Source organism: Eurytemora carolleeae, unplaced genomic scaffold (genome assembly GCF_000591075.1).
Source record: "Eurytemora carolleeae unplaced genomic scaffold, Eaff_2.0 scaffold246, whole genome shotgun sequence".
Lineage (NCBI taxonomy): Eukaryota > Metazoa > Arthropoda > Copepoda > Calanoida > Temoridae > Eurytemora > Eurytemora carolleeae.
Window position 1 is genome coordinate 193008 of NW_019396137.1, and position 19066 is coordinate 212073.

Genomic DNA, 19066 nt, shown 5'->3' on the forward strand with positions numbered 1-19066 from the left:
AAATGTTTGTGAATGATAAGAAATTACAAAAACTAATAACTAAATAAGATTACTTATTATCCATGATAAAGAGTTAATTTTCTCAAAAACATCCCTCCCAAATGGAAAATCTGTGCGGATTTTAAAGATTAAATTTGCGCTCGTTCTAAACATTTATACACGGTTAAAACGTGTCTCAAATTCATAAGTGAAAGGTCTCAAATGAGCCCTAGCAAATTTCTCTTTCACTAGTGCATTCTTTTTTTCATATTGCAATTTTTATATAACTAAGTAATTGAGTGATGTTATCTTTTAATTAATTTTTTCTTCTGACATCATGTTAGCCCCTTTTAATTATTGTTTCTTCTTCTAACTTTTATTATTAGTTTTTTTTCCTTTTTCCCTTTCCCTTTCCCTATTTATCTGTCTCCTCTTTTTAAACCTGAATCTCGCAATAATGATCCATTAGATTGTTTTATTTATTTTTTCTACATTTTTAGTTTCTAAGATTTTTGTGCCCCCCCCCCCATGTGTGTTCAGATATTTGTGTAATCGGAATTTGACCCCCTTCACCATAATAATAGGAATGTCTAAAGGGAGTGCCCGGCAATGTTTGGTAGCTGAACTGACAATGTAGTATTTTAGAGAAATTTTTAGGAATCATTTGTGACCTTTCACGGTGCATATTTGTTCAGCAAGGGAGCGAATTAAATCTTTAAAATCATCATAGATTGTTAATTTTGAAAGGAATGATTTTTTAATCGGTTTTTAAAAAACTATTCCAATAGTGACGACGAAAAATGTAGTAAAATTTCTACAGTAAACAAACTAGTTGTTAAGGAACCGGTTGAGAAAATGAGAATTAACTTTTATTCAGTTATTGGTTTCTGTAATTTCTCATTGTTAATAAATATTTTCCCTAGATTTTCTCGAATTTTATTGATTGAGAAAATTTCAATTGAGAAAAAATTTGTTCCTAAATATCTAATAAGTTTACTGTCGGAATTTTTTATATTTTTGTCGTCATTTAATGATTTTTTAAAAAATCGATTCTCGAAACGTAATCAACCTTCTGGATTTTTTTGAACGTCGACTTTGGACTCAAACTCAGTAATTAAACATCATTAAAACCTTTTATATGTCTCAAATGAATCCTAAACAAATTCTCCACAAAACTACATTCTCAGTTTAACTACCCTACATTGCTGGTTACTCCCTTCGGAGACATCGAAAAAGTTTATAAAATATCGTCTTAACAATTGTTCAATAAGTTTCATTCTTGTGATTCAAAATACAAGAAAAGCCGTGAAATATGCAAGAACAGTTTTAAAGAGCTCAATATAAATATCCAAATAAAACCCTAAATATCTGCAGCATTATTAACAGTAGGGTAAAAAAACGAAATTTACAAATTTATTTATTATTTCTTTGAAAGATATTTGGGGTTGATTATGAGGACGCGACTTTTCATTAGCATCCTATACTGCTGTCTAGGATTTCCAGCGAACAAAACGTTTCACGAAAAAATGCGAAAATTTTCGGTCACATTTGGCAAACTTGTTCGCGAAAATTGATGAAGCGAAATTTCGCGAAATTTTGCGATAAAAAATTTAGTGAAAACCATGAGTTTCGTAGTTGCAACACTTAATTGCTCAGAAGAACTTGTGGAATTCTCTGCTGTGATAGCTCAATATTTGAAGTTTCATTATGTCATATAAATAATTTCTATTCCTTTACTTCAAAAAAATGTTTGATGAGAATTTGGTTTAATTAGCTATCTTTTTAAGCTTCTGTCTGTCCGTCCAAAATACATACGTTCAATTTTTGCGTTATTTACTCGCGAAATTTTCGCATTATTTATTCGCGAAATTTTCGCTTTATTTTTATTGTGAAATTTTCGCGAGCGAACAAAATGCGAAAATGAAGCGAAATGGTCGCGAAAAATGCGAAATTTTCGCGAAACAATTTTTTCTTTTTACCGGAAACCCTACTGCTGTCCAGCCAAACAAATAAATCAAGCCCTGATAAATTTTGCACAATCTTTGATAAACCTAAATTAGAATTTGAATTTCTTTAAAACAGTTTTTAGAAAGAAATTTACAACAAAGCAAAAAATGATCTTTAAATGTTCTTGGTGTATTTCTTCTTATTTCTTCTGTTTTCTTCTGTATGTATTCGACCACAGCGCAACAAAAGCCAAACCTCTGATATATAATTCAATATAATATGAGTGGACTTTGTTCAGTACATCAGGGATAATCAGAAAACTCTTACAAAGGAAAACGACTTTTAAGCACAAATTATGACTGTTAAAGGTCCAATAAACATGGATACAACGATTTCGCCCGTATAAACAGACCCATTTCACTAAATCAATGTTTAGAAAAATTAAAATTTGTTGTGTATCATCAAATACATCAAATACCCTTAAATATTGCTAGAAAGTCGTCTCTCCTTACAAAGAAGTACATAAATCAAATTTAAAAATTACGATTTAAACAAATTCACAAAGGAGCATAAATATGGAAAAGGTATCCCTCTTGATTTGGTTTGATATGATTTTTTTATGCATAGATTTTTTTTCCGATATAAGAATCTTTGAAAAAAATTGATTTAATAATTTTTAAAAATTTAATAAGCTTGCCTTATAAAAACCATAAGCAGAGTCATGTAGATGATATCAAATCGGAAATTTTCCTAAGAGTAGAAAATTTGTTTGAAGGTTTAAATCACCTTTAATAAAAATCATAATCAAAAGTTTAATGATAATAATAATAATAATAATAATGATAATGATAATGATAATGATAATGATAATGATAATGATAATGATAATGATAATGATAATGATGATGATGATGATATTCATGATGACATTGATAATATTAATGATGATAATGATAATATTAATGATTATAATGATAATATTAATGATGATAATGACAATATTAATGATAATAATGATAATGATAATGATAATGATAATGATAATGATAATGATAATGATAATGATAATGATAATGATAATGATGATGATGATGATGATGATAATAATGATAATGATGATTATGATGATGATAATAATAATATTGATGGTGATAATAATAATATAAATGATGATAATGATAATATTCATGATGACATTGATAATATTAATGATGATAATGATATGATTATAATGATAATATTAATAATGATAATGATAATATTAATGATTATAATGATAATATTAATGATGATAATGACAATATTAATGATGATAATGATAATATTAATGATAATAATTATAATATAAATGACAACATTGATAATGATAATGATAATAATGATAATGATAATATTAATGGTAATTATAATATTAATGGTGATGAAGATGAAGATAATATTAATGATGATAATGATAATATTATTGAAATATATTACCTCTGGAAATGAAAAGAATTCTAACACCTTCTCTCCTGTATCCATACAATTATGTGGATCCATGGCCTTAACACAGAATTTATTAACATTAAAAGGTTTAAAGTGTATTGTTGTGACTGTGAGCCAGCCATGAAATTATCCAAAGGGAGGATTAGATGAAATCACATATACAGTCACTTTTATCTAACCAGCTGAGCAATGAGCATTGGTTGAAGTTTTACAGTGCAGAAAGAAAAACAAATTTAAGATTATAAAATATGTTTTAAATGCATAGGTTAATAACAATACAGATAGAACACTAGATGACATCTTTTTAAGATTTAGGGGATTTCGTTCACAATAACCATACACAGTAGCGCGCATGCTCTCTGTCTTGACATTCAGCGCGGCATGCGCGTAACTCCGTTGGTCGCCTCAGGATTATTGTGAACGAAAACCCCCTGACTCTTCAAAAGACAACATCTAGTGTTCTATCTGTAGTGTTATTAATCCATGGTTTTATGTAAAGTAGATTACTTTGGTTTTATTCAAGTTGAGCAAATAAGACATCGGCTCTGCAGAAAGCCACGTCAAATCTAAAATATGTTTTATTTTTCTCTAATTATTATTTTTTCCTGATAAATATAATTTTTAGTCCGATCCTTTGGGTAAAACTTAAAATTCAGGATAGATAGCCCCCCCCCCCCTCCCGTATATCCTGGATAGACCTAAAATGAAAATTTAGAACATTTAAATCAGACAAACACCTTATAAGATTATGATAAGTAAATTTCATTCTCCCTGAGAAGAAATGTATTTCACCTGTTCCATTGCAGCTAATGTTTTCAACCCCTTGCCATTGGTTGATCATCAATGCCTCAAAGGCGTAGTAGTACCAGGACAGATATTTCAACCATCGCAGGTATATTGGGATACTCCTTAATAATCCTTTCAATGAAGACGACTTTCGATTTTAATATTGATTCTCTCCAAGCTTTCGAAACAGCATTGATAGACATAAACTTGTAAACAAAGAGAAGCTGTCAATTAAAAGCTTTTCTTTATTTACTTATAAACTTGAAATAGATTAAAGCTTGTTAGAGAAATCAATCTTAAATAGAAAAGTTCTTTTCATTGTTTTGAAATAAATTGTAAAATAGGAGGGGTGGTGAACCTTACCTCGTATTAAGGTAAAAACCGCCAACTATCATTAGAGGGGTGGTGAACCTTACCCCGTATTAAGGTAGAAACCCCCAACTAGCATAAGAGGGGTGGTGAACCTTACCCCGTATTAAGGTAGAAGCCCCCAACTAGCATAAGAGGGGTGGTGAACAAGGAGGTAAGAGATAAAGCAATATCAAGTCGGAAAGCACAGGACATCAAGTAACCTAAAACCGAACTAAACATTAAAATTTTAATCTACGAGCATACCTACAGGTAAACCAATAAAACTGTGGATAAGAAAGACGACATTTATGCAACTTTATTGTTATGTTGATATATAAAGCAAAAGGTTTCACCAACTAGTGCAGTTAAAAGAATTTTTGCACTACAATACACTGCATAAGTGTCGTTTTCATGTATATTGGAATAGCTAAAATCTTAACTTTGTCACACACTGTGGAAATATGACTTTTAGGCATATAAATTATGATTTAAAAAAATAATAAGTGATTTTTTACCTACATGAAAAAAATATTTGCTTTGTAACATACAAAATACAATTTAATATTCATTTAATGTCGTCTTTCTTTTCCAGAGTTTTATGGTTCTGGCTGTACATCAATTGTTTTTGATTAACTTTGCACAAGTTATGCATTTACAGCTATATATTTATTAATGATTTTCAGTTTTTTTCTAATAATAAATTAGATCTAAAATATGTTTATAATCTGTACTTACCAACCCCCACAACATCCTGGGTGAGGAGTATAGTGATATATATGGATGAAAAGAATCTGTTCAGATCTAAAAAGATGTCGTTAAGGTGGTGACAAGAATTTCTGCGATAAAAGAACTGATATCTGTTCTTAGATACTTCAAGTTTTGATAAGGTTTGAGACAAGAGTCTAAGAGTTTAGACTAGAGTTTAAGGTTCGGACTCGATGCTAAGGTGTTATAGACTAAAGATTAAGGTTTGGACTCAAGGCTAAGGTTTTAGACTCGAGACTAAAGTTTTAGACTCAAGACTAATGTTTTGACTAGATGCTAAGGTTTTTGACTCAACACTACAAGATTTTAGACTCAAGACTAAGGATTTAGACTCGAGGCTAAGGTTTTAGACTCAAGACTAAGGTTTTAGACTCAAGACTAAGGTTTTAGACTCAAGACTGAGGTTTTGACTCGAGGCTAAGGGTTTAGACCTGAGACTACGGTTTAAGAATCAATGCAAAGGCTCTGGTCTTTAGACTAAGGTTTTAGACTTCAGAGCTGAGATATTAAAAGCTTAAACCCGAGTAAAACCAGGCTTATTAAAAGACTTGAGCGCAAGTAAACCCCAAGTCAGGATTAGTTCTGATTCGACCAATTAGAGACTGCTAAGAAAGCTTTCTCTCAGTAGCAGGCATATCAGCTGTGGTATGGAGATGTAAATTTCGTAAATTCGAATTAAATGTTATTTTCATAATATATTATACTTGATGAGATTTTAAAAGCTTAAACCCGAGTGAAACCCAGAGTTGGGCTGAGATAGAACCCATGTCAGGATTGGCTCTGATTTGACCAATTAGAGACTGCATAGAAAGCTTTCTCTCTGTAGCAGAAAGATTGCTAGTAGAGTGATAAGGAGATGTAAATTTCGAAAATTCGAACTTTACGTAGATATTTTATTTTTATAATATGTTTATTTCATACCTTTGATCAAATTTGGCACTACAAATAATGATCAAATTTGAAAGTACAAATAATTCCCAAGATTTTAAATGTACAAATACAATAGTTTTTACGAAATTTACGATCATTAGCTGTTGAAAACCAGAGACTTTAAGAGCGAAAAATACAATGCGGTTGGTTTTTACTAATCCCAAGGCTATCCAAAAGCCGAGTCTAGACTTGAGCTTTACATGGGTGTAGATGCTAAGACCGGGTTTTATTAGGGGCTTAAGCTTTTAAAACCTCAGCTCGATACTGAAGTTTAAGTTAGGTTTTATATACAGAAGACTAAGGTTTTACACTTGAGACTAAGCTTTCAGACTCAAGACTAATATAAGGTTTTACTCGGGACTAAGGTTTTATACTCGAGACTAAGCTTTCAGACTAAAAACTAATATAAGTTATTACTCAAGACTAAGGTTTACCTGGATGAAGGCCGGCCAGCCAGTAAAGAATAGACATGAATAAGACTGGCTGAATAACAAACAATGGAAACATAACAACCTTAAAAAAATATTTATAAGCTTTGCAATTTTTTTAGATAAAAATATAAAGCATATTATCATATTTGTTTGATTTAAACTGTAAGAACGTTTTTTATGCTTTACAAATCCACCAATTAAAACAGAAAAATAGATGAAATGTTTACGTTAATGACGTCCAAAGATTTTTCTTGTCAGAAAAAGTTCTGATTATATCGAAAAAGATCGAAACACACAACAAAACAAATAAAGGATGAAAGTAACCTGTTTAGCTATGAAGTAAGTGTCTACTCTATACAATCCATTATGGTGTTCACGCAGAAAAACAGGTATTTCTGAATTAGTTTCTGAATTAGTTTCTGAATTAGTTTCTGAATTATTTTCTGAATTAGTTTCTGAATTATTTTCTGAATTATTTTCTGAATTAGTTTCTGAATTATTTTCTGAATTATTTTCTGAATTATTTTCTGAATTAGTTTCTGAATTAGTTTCTGAATTAGATTCTGAATTAGTTTCTGAATTAGTTTCTGTATTAAAAAAATCTTTTAATTATGAAAAACAATTTTTATTTTAGAAAAAAATGGTAGTAATTAAAGTAATACTAAACACTTTTTATTCAATTTAGTAAATTTCTTTAAAGCTAGATACGCAGGGCGGGCGGGTTCAGTGATGGAATTACATTCTACACTACCAGATCGGTGCTTACAAACACCAATCCTCGAAGGTAATTTGGGTTTAACCCATTAATGACGAGACCATTAACTATTAGTGAAGTTGTTTTAGAAGGATCTTGTCATAACAATACTTGATTTTACTCATGAAAAAGCGATATTCAATTAAATTTTAAATATCTTTTTCTACAGAGTGACTTGTAAAACATGAAAATCTAAAAAACTTTGTAAACCTTTGAAACAGGAATACGATTAAAAGACTAATGTTATTTTAATAGTCCAATAAAATAAAAAAGCAAAAATGTAGTGTTTTCTCCAAAACATCATATTACTCCAATCGTTTCATGATTCGAGTCGGTACAACATGTACTTTATACGCATTCAGTTGCACTGTCCAGTCTGAACTACCCAGTGAAAATTCGACCCATCACGTTTAATACAACAAATGTATCCTGTATCCCTTGTGCACAGCATCAAATACAGATTAAATTACTGAAATGTCGTCTTCCACAATATTCACAATTCACTGTACACTAGATCCTCTCTGTCTCACCTGTAGAAAATATTGTCATGATAGGATACAGGTTCATGAAGGAGAGGTTTATTACAGACACAAACAGTGCTCCGTTAATATTCATTATACCAAACTTATCCAGCTTCTGATCGTAGTAGATAGCTCCGAACATCAGGGCAACCAGCTTAATTAAATCAAATGGTTTAAAGGGATTGCATAGTAGTAATTTCAACCATTCACAACGGTACCATTAAACGGTTCCATGATTTCTCTTTAAAATTTACTATTTTTAATCGTGGCCTCTTTAAAGAAACTAATCTTCGAGCCAGAAAAATGTCAATGTCTTCCAAAATATTAAAGTGTACGATTGTGAATAGAGCATGTGGCACTTTTTAGGAAATGAAGCATTTCGTGAAGATGACTTCAAAAAAAGTATTTTGGATTGAAAACTAAAATTTTACTGATATTAATTGGTTTATAATTGAATCACAAAAAATACCGTTCTTTTGAAAACAACTATATTATTACCAGTGTCTGCAAAATCTTGGCTGTGAACAGTTTAGGATCTCTCTTGAATATTAGCGTATTTCTCCAGAGCAAGGCAATAAGCTGCATGAACCAAGTTGCTTGGTAGAGATTAGGCTCTGTGTACACAACAAGGTTGTATGATAAGGGTCCTTACTCCCGATGTGCTCAAATGTACTAAAATTGTCATCTCCTTGCATAGATAGATAGAATCCGTATATGATGTCACTCACGCCTCTAAATCAGTGACGTCATATACGGATTTTATCTACCTATGCTTAGGAGACGACATTTGCTGTAATTTGGAGCGCATCGAGATGAGAAAGCAACCTTATTATACAACCTTGGTAAACACTCTGCTCCTCTTGGAACTCCGATGGTTCCATAGCAATCATAATATTCAAGGAGTTGAGATATTCAGTACACTCCTAAATATTTAAACATTCAATTTAAATTATCACATTGGAGTCATAGGCTCACCCTGGAAAATTGTTCACCTCTAAAGTATTAGAGGGAGCTACGAAACGATCGAAGTTTTTGCTCTGAAAATGTTTCCTTTAAAAAATCATGTTCAGATGAAAAATAGCACCCAAAAAAATTTACCCTCCAACCCCCTTTTTGTTTATATATATAATTATTTAATTATTTATAAATAAAAATCTGGAAAAATACCTCAAATGCTGAGCAGATTTTGTTTATATCCTTTTCCGCTAGCAATTCTCTAAACGGGTCTTGCCTTTTAATTGATATAATTTGGATAATTTAATTTTGATCAGATTTTGATTAACTTAAAAATTTACATAAATTGATAATTATGTATTTGATAACAAGCGAAATTGAACAGCATGAGTTGCAGTTAAGGAAACATTTTAATTCAATTTTTTACCTCTAGAGTCGCATTCGCATAGTATCTTAAATTTTCGAAGAATTATATTCATTTATATCCTACAAATGTTCTTTTAAAGAAAAAATCATCGTAATTTAATAAAAATGAAAAATCTTTGGCTCGAGCCGTAATTCCTAAAACCCAACTTTAAGACCCAATCTTCGACCCAACTCTGACGACAGCTTGTGTCACGTGATTGACAGCTCCAAGATCTTCCGATAATGAAACCGACATTGGTTGGTTTTAGTGAAGAATAAGGACAATGTTGAGTCTTGTTCTCATAAAAACCCGGAATGCACCATTTCCTACTAGAAAACACGCCAATAAACTCAACTCTGTGCAAAATAAGATGCAGCTTGAATCAGAAAGCTCAAGCTGTAATTAAGGCCCAACGACAACTTAGACCCGTGCAATATTTTCCCGAATTTTTTAATTGAAGGCTCTGTACTAATATGTGCATATCTAAGGCTACAAAACAGTATGGTTGAGTTGAGTTAAAAACCGAAACTAAAGCGCGGCGGTGCAATGCTTAGACCAAGTCCTGAAAATGTATGCAACTTTTTATAAAAGTCTGTATCTCAGGGGTGGAGGAGGATGTGTATGCTTTACTTTTATTAAAAGAGATAATTCCTTTTATGATGAACAGCGAGAACATCCAGGAAATGGTCTGCAGGATTATAGTTCCATGGACATGGAAATCCGCACCTTGCATAAAAAAACACATTAAATTGTAAAGAGAAAAAAAGAAAAAATTAAACAATTTTGCGCATTTTTAAATATTAAATGGAACTTTTATTTTTTAATAGACTTAAGTATAATTTCAATAAGATTTGGTAAAACTTTCCTAAAATTAAACCATTTAAAAACAGAAACATTTAATAATTTGCAAATGAATAAAATAACAGTATAGAATAATAATAAAAATAGCATTTTGTTTAGCTCTTATACCATGCTTTAGTAATTATCCAGGGTTTTTAACCCAAAATAAAATTGATGCCTGACCTGGTAAAGAATTCGACTGCAGAAGCTGGGTTACCATGGAAAGCAGTTTTACCCTTGGCCATGAGTAGAAGACGATCAAACTTTGTGTAGATCTGAGAAGAGGGCTGAGTATATTAATAATATTTGAAACAAAATGAGAAGGCTCTCGACCAACATTTTATTTGGATTTTACTAACACGATCCTTTCGCACAGAATCTATAATAAGAAACAATCGTGTTATAGAATTAAAATGTATATGCCTTGGGCTGCATCAATAAACACATGCCACACAAACACAAAACACAAGGCAAGGGCGTTCAGACATCTCAACGTCGAACCTCAGCTTATACTACAAAGAGTTTAATAGTAAATTTTTCCTTTTTCCACAATTTTATGCATGAAATTCAAATTATAAATGAAACTATTATCAACATTTTCTGTCATCACATTTGATAAAAGCTAAGAGCTAAAAACTAAATTATGAAAGTTTTCTTGTGCCAGTAGAATACAAAACATCAAAATTCCTCATCGGAAAATAAAATGGTTTTAAAAACAATTAAAAAAATGTTCATTGTAAAACGCAACATATATGTTCCCTATAGCCGGCCAAACGGCTGGACCGAATGGGCTGATTTTTTTTTGAGGGAATCCATGGATGCCCCGGGGGTGACATAGGCTAAAGAAAATTCGATTTTTTAAATCGAAATTTTTTAAATCGAAATTTCTTTATCTTCAAAAATCCAAACTTTTTTGTTCAAAATTCGATTTAAAAAAATTCCACGCTATGCCAGGCCCTTCAGCTAGTATTATATATTATGTAAACTAAAAATATGTGGTTTTGATACAAAAATTATAAAAATTGTATGTGCAGTGGACCTTACCCCCTGCAAATCCACCGCTTTTTTCTTGGCAATCACAACACTCGCTTTTTGCACTCCCCCCCTTGGTAAATATCTGGCTACGGGCATGGACCCAGCTTGTTTAATGCAACAAATCTATACTGGCAGGTTAGAGGGAACAAGTGTTGCTTAATAGATCTCATTTAATAAAATTCCAAATATTTTCCTGATGAATTGTGCAGACCACTGTACGCCCTTGTCTTGCCAGGTTTACAAGAGATTCTATCACACTGAAAATATTCAGAATTGACAACTTTTGAATTAATGGAATAAATTCAAATCGATTTAAACTCGTTCAGTACATATTCTCTAATTCAGAAAGAATTTGAATTTGGCAATTTCAAAAAATTGAAAATCGCAATTGCAATGCACTAAATTTACCATCTGAAAACCTAATAATTGCCGGAAGACTCAAATGTTGTGGCTTATGGCGTCGGAAGACAAAAAAGCTTGTATGTGGCAAGGAAGGGGAAAATGTTGTAGCTTATGGACACCTGCCCTCCCCCCCCCCTTGTAACAGAACATTTTTTGGGGATAAAATAAAACTTTTGTGATACAGTATTTTCCATTTTTGGAAATATATAAAAACTGTAACAATCTTAAATTTTCTAATCCCTGTATCTTTAAAGGCTGATATTTCAAACTCAGGCTATTTGATCAAATAGAATTTACAGTTTGAAATATCAAAGATTTACAATGGTTGCCGAGATATAGGGATTAGAAAATCTGAGTCTTTAGCAAGGGCTCATGGTTCCTTTAACACGTGGATTTGAGAGATGACATTTCTCATCATTTTACCTATTGGCCATAAAAGAGTCAAGGCCACTGGTTGGCTCGTCACAGAATAGGATTGGAGGATTAGACAACACCTGAAAGGAATAAATTCTTTGTAAAAAATCCATAATTTTTTATTATTATTTAATAAAAAGCTTTTTTTCAGTGGAGGATTTTATAAACTGAATTTTTTGTTTTTTGATTATACATTTCGAAAAATATATAGGCGCAGAATTTCTTCTGGAGTACTAGGGGCTTAGGTTTCCCAGCCATCGTTCATCTAAGATTTTTCTCAGATTGTTCCACAAAAGTGCTGATCCAGCATCAATATCATAACCTCAGTAATTTAACTTATTAAACTCAATTCCTTCAGGATCAAGAGTTGACTTCGTGACTTTTGAATACCAGACATTAATTCCTAAAATGGCCATCCTAGTGTTTCCTGGGATAAATTAAACGAATAAATTTAACGTTTTATATTCATGAAGAATTTCAGACAAAATCGAATGTTCTCACATTTTGGTTGGATGAAGCCTTAGAAATTGAGGTTTTCATAAAATTAAGAAAAAAATGATTTATGACTAAGTGAAGGTCCTGGCGTTGCCCGTGGAAAAAAAAATTTAAACACCCCCTAGCCACCCATGAATGTCCACAAAAAAATTTCAGCCCAATCGTTCCAGCCGTTTGGCCGGCTATACACAAGGAATGTCTTGTTTTATTATATAGATAAATAGGAGATGTAATTGGAATAAACTTTGAAAAAATGCTTTATGTTCAACTCACATTTGACTTAAAAATTTTTCCTAAATTTTTATAAATTGGAAGTTTATTGTATACTTTAATTTACAATTCATTTGAATTACCAGCCCGACTTTTAGGCCGCTAAGGCAAGTTGTACGGTATTCATAAATACTGAAGAAGCCAACTTGGGACAGTACAGCAAACAAATTATTTTTTTTTGTGATACTACTGTGTTTGTTTGAAATTTAGAATACTTTTTGTATTGCATGATTGGGCGTTTGTTTGTTTGTTTTTATTTCAATTAATGTCAGAACTTTGAGCCTCCTGCAGGGTGGTTTGTGGCCGATTAGAATTTAAAAATATAATTTCAAAGTTGCTTTTTGCTATTCAAAATTCTCCCTTTTCTGTCTTTTTGCAGTACAAAAATATCTGAAGCAACAACAAAAATAAAAAGTAAATATCTCTAAGGGGAGGTTTAGAAGCCATGTAATATTTTCTTCTTAATTAAGTTCTTCTTCTCAAAAATTTTACTTCGGTATTTTAAATTCCAAGTTTATGATGTTAATTGTTAGCAATGGACTAGATTTAATTCGGCTAGTTGTAAATATATGTATGGTTCAAACATTTTAAGTTTACAATTTTGGAATTCAAAAAACATTAAAAAGGGAAATTTCATTCAGTGAATGTTGAAAAGTGTTAAAACAATTAAGAAAGATATATTTCCAAATATTAGTAAGGTTTAGGAAAAATTCAATCGCAGAGTTAGACTTCATGAAGCATAAATAAAGACACTTTTTTTTAAAAAGTGGTTCTTACATAGTTGGGACATACAGGGTTACCCACAAATGATGAGAGAGAAGATTGTACAGAATTTTTTTAGGCCGTTTTCTTACATTCAAGGTTCCTTGTAGGCTAATTGGCTTTTGTCTGTGCTTAATAATATTGTGAATCATCAAAATACTCAATTTAATGCAGAAACCAAAAATCAATCTTCAAATTGTCAAATATCTAGAGTTTTGGGTCGTCTTTACAGTCTCATCCTTTGTAAGTAACTCTGTATAATTGAGACTTGGAATTTGATTTTCAATATTGGAGAAACCCTGACGTTTTTAGTCAGTTACAAAATTTAATTGTTTTTACATGATAGTTAAAGGGAGTGACCGGCTAAAAATTATACAGTAACCTAATTAGATGGTTAGGAACATATTTCATAAAAAAAATTTGTCTATAAATCAATGATAAATCTGTTATTTCGTTTTCATTATTATATTGAATTTCTTATCTTCTTTGAATTTATTCGCAGATTTGTTAAAATTCTTCAAATGTCGTCTTTTCAATGATAATTATAGAAAATCTGCAGAAAATCTTTGTGAATAAGGAGAAACCAGAATAATGAGAAAATAGAAACTAATAATTGAACAAGATTACTTATTTTGATGGTAAGATTGATTTTTATTTTCTCTACATGTTCATATACATGACGTTTGTAGTTTATTGTAGAACCTTTTTACATTTTATGTCGTCGTTATTTAATAATTTAAAAAACTAATTCTGAAAACGTATCCACCCCCCAAAGTAGGAGTTATGAACGTCGAATTTGCGCTCAAACTCGGGATTTACAGATCTTTAAAAATTTAATATGTCTCAAATGAATCTGAAAGAAGTTTTCCACAACACTGCATACTCAGTTCAACTACCTTGCATCCCTTTAAATTAGCAATTACCTCACATGCAACAGCTAATCTTCTTTTCTCTCCTCCAGAAATTCCCTCGAAAATTGAAGAAATAATTTTTCCATAATTCTGATAAATTAATTTTAATTTACCTTAATTCTGCCAGGTATCCCAATAACAGTGTTTTCAGATTTTTTTAGACCAAGCTGAAGAACAATATTAATATTGTAGGAATAAGAGGACATTTAAAATTCAAAATATGATCCTCAGCAAGGTTTTTGGTAAAATTAACACTTTTTCTGCTTTGGAGGAGGTGGATCCGGGTTAAATGTATTTAGTTAATTGGTTAATTTTTAAATCATGACCTTAATTTAAAAATGCTGTATTTAAAGTAATAATTTGGGATATATTTTCACCTCTTGTAGAACTTGATCCACTCTTTTCATTTTTTCAGCTAATGATATATTTCCATCCATTCCAACCATTGCCTAAAAACAATTTTTGATAATGGCTCTAGTAACTTAGGTTAAGCAAAAAATGGTTTTTTGAATCTAAATATTTATATTTCCAATTGTTATAAAGTGAACAATTTGATTACATATTGTTTTACATTTATAGCATTTTTATATATTTATATTTCCGTTTCTTATAAACCTGACAATTTGATTACATACTGTTTACATATTTAGCATTTTTATATATTTATATTTCCGTTTCTTATAAACCTGACAATTTGATTACATACTATTTACATATATAGCATTTTTATATATTCATATTTCCGTTTCTTATAAACCTGACAATTTGATTACATACTGTTTACATATATAGCATTTTTATATATTTAGATTCTAGATTGTACAGCGATTGTGAGAGCTTTGTGTTTGCGGATTGATTTATTTTTCTTTTAAAGATTACATTATATTATGTTTGCTGAAATTAATACTTTTGTGATACAGACTATTAAGATAAGTATATGCACGGTGATGTTACCTTGCTTGTTGACATTAAAAAACATTCACATATTTCGTATTACCATTAAAATCTGACATAGTTTTCCTTTGAGTACTTATAGAGCATAGTTAAGTATGAAGTACCATACGTGAGACATACATACTGACATGTTTATTGCAATAAATAGTGGTTTACTCCTTTGCAAAGATCAAAGGGTGATCTTTGATTATGGAGTGTCGACCATTGAAAAATACAATGCCAAAAGTTACTGTGGAGTATTAATGTGTTAAAATTGTTAAATACTTAGTCCAAAGAGCAGATTAATTTTTCTGTGGAATACTATATTGCTGGATTGCATACACTGTTAGAAATGCCATTTTGTAAACATTTTCTAACAGTGTATAAACTGTATAGGAACACGACTAGGATACAATTAGTTATCTTTCATGTTCCCATTATTAAATTATAGTCTCTTATTAAAACGTTTGTCTCTAGATGGACTTTTTCTTCTAGTTTTCTCATTTCTTCTCATTCTCATACAGGTTCCTTAGCTGGGCGTTAACTATGCAAATCCGAGCTTAGTGTCAGATCGTTGATTTCCCTCCAGTACAGAGAAATCAAATCAAAAATAAATGTTATTCGAATTTGTTTGAAAACAAACGGAAAATATGTTTACTAAAAATCGCTAATGAACAAACTTCGTTAACTTTTGTGCACAATCCAAACTTTCCTGAATGAACAGAAATAATTGTCTTTTTGTCAACTGTCAGGTAAAAAAAAGAAGAAAAATGGCCAGCCCACTGTCAAACCAGTCTGACTTACATGCTGCTTTAGACAAAGCTTGGTTGGGAGAATTCGTTACTTAGACTTTTTTTACTTCACCTGAAATTATGGTTTCCATTTTTCTAAATAAAAAAAATCTAACTCTTGGATGCTGTACACAAATTATTAAGAAAAGGTTGAGGAACAATAAGTCGGAATCAATATATTTAATAATTGTCTCTTTAACTTTTCCTATTTCTGTGTAGCATCTGAATAGAGTAAATTTATAAAAAAAAATAAGTCAAAATGTATTGCCCTTAATTTCCAAAAGATTTTTATGGTTTTTCATTTTCAACAGCTTCAGGAAAGGTGCCGTTAGCCATTTCCGGAACCAAGTTTAGAGACCCTACCTGGAACATAAGATGTTCTCTGATAGTAAGTGAACCAATGAAGAGTTCATCTTGATGAACATATCCAGAGATTCCTGTCATCATCTGAGGGGTTACATGGTGCCCATTAGCTGTCCAAGATCCCTCAATCTTAATAGAAATAGACATAACATGCTTGCAGTTGCACTTTGCCTTCTGGGTGGCAAAGGTATTTTGTTTAAATTTATAGGGAAGGGTGGGATGTTGGGGGATTTAAATTCTATTAGGTATCTTTTTTACAGAGTGCACACACCTAGCTGTAAGTAGATTAACAAATTATAACAGTTTAACTATTTCCATTCCCATTATGATGTTGAAACATGTTCTTCTTGGGTCTAATCTAAACGGAAAACCTTTATGGAAACCTCTTTTCAAAGATGGTAAGTCTTGATTTACAATGGTACCCTTAAAAGATTTGTCGGAACAAGTTTGGATTAGTTATCAGTGTTTATAATTTTAAAAACTAATTAATTGTATTGATATACGACGAGGATTGTACCTGTACATCTTGTTGGTTCCTGTGTGTCAGGGTGTTAAGAAGTGTTGTTTTACCAGCTCCACTTGATCCCATAATAGCCAGGAACTCACCAGGAAGGGCAAACCCAGAAACTGCAGTGATTTTTATTTAACGTTTACTTTTATCATTTATGATTATTTCTTTTAATTCACTTTCTTTATACTATAATTGTTAAAGCACTGTGCTTTTATAGAGTTTTTTTGGTTCCTGGATTTTTTGTTCAGCTTTTTTAAAAATGAATTGAATAAAAATTTTAATTGATGGTATTTATACATGTTATTTCTAGAAATAATCATTGTGTCAAGAAAAGTACAAAACATTTTCAAAAAGTTTTGAATTTTAGAAAAAAAGAAGAAAAAAACACCTATGCCTCTAAAATTGTATCTGACATATCTAATTGCATTTGATTTATAGTAAAGTATGCAAGATTAAGAGCAGTTAATAAATGACAAAAAGGACGATTGTAGTGTTTTTTTTCATGAAATAAAACGATATGTAAAATTCACAAGAGAATGCTTTGTTGCAGAATAAAGGTTGATTTAACACAATAAAATATCTGGCATTGATTGATGATTATAAATGATTCTCATCTAATGTTTTGCATCGTAATGTTTTAGTCATTAATGAAACACTTGTAAGATAAAGCTATTAAAAGATAAGAATTAAAAAATTCATTTTAAATTCATGTTCACATATAGTTACTTTAAAAACTTTTCACCTTTCATTATTAATTTTTATTCTTATAATTTCAGAAAAATTATGAATTATTTATATTTATCAAAGATGATTTTAAAAGCAATGGCAACAGAAATTTACCCAAATAGCAGAATAATGATTAGTATGTGCTAAAATTTGGTTACAAATTTACAACATGGGCTTAAACTTCCAATTTTATCTTATCATTTATAGGAATAGGATGCTTGATGTCTTGCCAAAATAAAGCTAAAATTGTGATTTTGCCATGTATCTCATTTGCAATAAAAATACTAAATACTTTTCAAACAACAAATTTTTGAAGAAAGTAAGTTTTTGTTGAGAGTTATGCTTAAAAATCCCAAACAACTTTCAAATACACAGACAAGACGATATTCTGTGACATCTTGATCAGATTAATCAAGCCTTATGGTTTGGAGTATAACAGCTGTTGCCAAATTGTTAGTTTTAAGTTGTTGAAATTTTTAGATATTTACCATTGTCTAGTAGTTTAACATCATGGACTCCATTCTTCTTTCCCTAAAAGTAAGAAGGAATTGAGTCATTGCAACAAACTCAATTTTTTAAATTCCTATATCTTCGCAGCAAGCCTGATGTTGCAATTATCAAAGGTTTACACCATCAAGTTGCAAAGATGTAGGGTTTCAGCATTAGAATTTGTGGCAACAACTCAATTCCTTTGATGACTTGTCACTTGCCATAGGTGTAGAGAAAAACTTTTAAACCGTTCCAAGATAAAATCCTCATATGTTGTTACTGATTGTAGGGGGGATAGTGACCTCATATACAGATTATATCCATCTAAAGGAGACAAAATTTCTCATTCATTGGAGCGCATTGAGAGTAACCTACCATATTATACAATCTGGGGTAAGATTAAAGTGATGAGACGGATGATAATGAATATATGATTTTATTGCGATTATGTCTTTTAAAATCTGTTTAAGAAGATCACAAAAAACAAAAAATGTTAAAAATCAAATATATATATAAAGTTTTAATCTCTATTTGTCTGTATGTTCGATCATAACTCAGGAACCCCTTGACAAATTTGTCTCAAACTTTGATGGGGGAATATTGGAAAACCATATAAATATTTTGATGGGGGAATATTGGAAAACCATATAAATATTTTGATGGGGGAATATTGGAAACCATGTAAATATTTTGATGGGGGAATATTGGAAAACCATGTAAATATTTTGATGGGGGAATATTGGAAACCATGTAAATATTTTGATGGGGGAATATTGGAAAACCATATAAATATTTTGATGGGGGAATATTGGAAA

At 30.9% G+C, this 19066-nt stretch overlaps 1 protein-coding gene across 1 annotated transcript in view; it reads right to left on the reverse strand.

Moving 5' to 3' along the window:
* Positions 1-1152: 1152 nt before the first annotated feature.
* The window catches only part of LOC111696043 (protein white), a 19870-nt gene continuing 1956 nt past the window's right edge, over positions 1153-19066 (reverse strand). Inside the window, exons 4-26 of the mRNA XM_023465566.1 lie at positions 18251-18293; positions 17043-17152; positions 16526-16654; positions 14816-14887; positions 14552-14605; positions 14451-14495; positions 12010-12080; positions 11378-11441; positions 10333-10436; positions 9961-10035; positions 9117-9165; positions 8788-8872; positions 8448-8563; positions 7959-8103; positions 6999-7069; positions 6678-6756; positions 5284-5349; positions 4667-4769; positions 4204-4319; positions 3919-3977; positions 3403-3468; positions 2624-2676; positions 1153-2183 (exon numbers count right to left, since the gene is read on the reverse strand). Coding sequence (XP_023321334.1) covers positions 2126-2183; positions 2624-2676; positions 3403-3468; positions 3919-3977; positions 4204-4319; positions 4667-4769; positions 5284-5349; positions 6678-6756; positions 6999-7069; positions 7959-8103; positions 8448-8563; positions 8788-8872; positions 9117-9165; positions 9961-10035; positions 10333-10436; positions 11378-11441; positions 12010-12080; positions 14451-14495; positions 14552-14605; positions 14816-14887; positions 16526-16654; positions 17043-17152; positions 18251-18293 — 1833 coding nt within the window. The 3' untranslated portion in view covers positions 1153-2125. The remainder of the gene's footprint in view (positions 2184-2623; positions 2677-3402; positions 3469-3918; positions 3978-4203; positions 4320-4666; positions 4770-5283; positions 5350-6677; positions 6757-6998; positions 7070-7958; positions 8104-8447; positions 8564-8787; positions 8873-9116; positions 9166-9960; positions 10036-10332; positions 10437-11377; positions 11442-12009; positions 12081-14450; positions 14496-14551; positions 14606-14815; positions 14888-16525; positions 16655-17042; positions 17153-18250; positions 18294-19066) is intronic.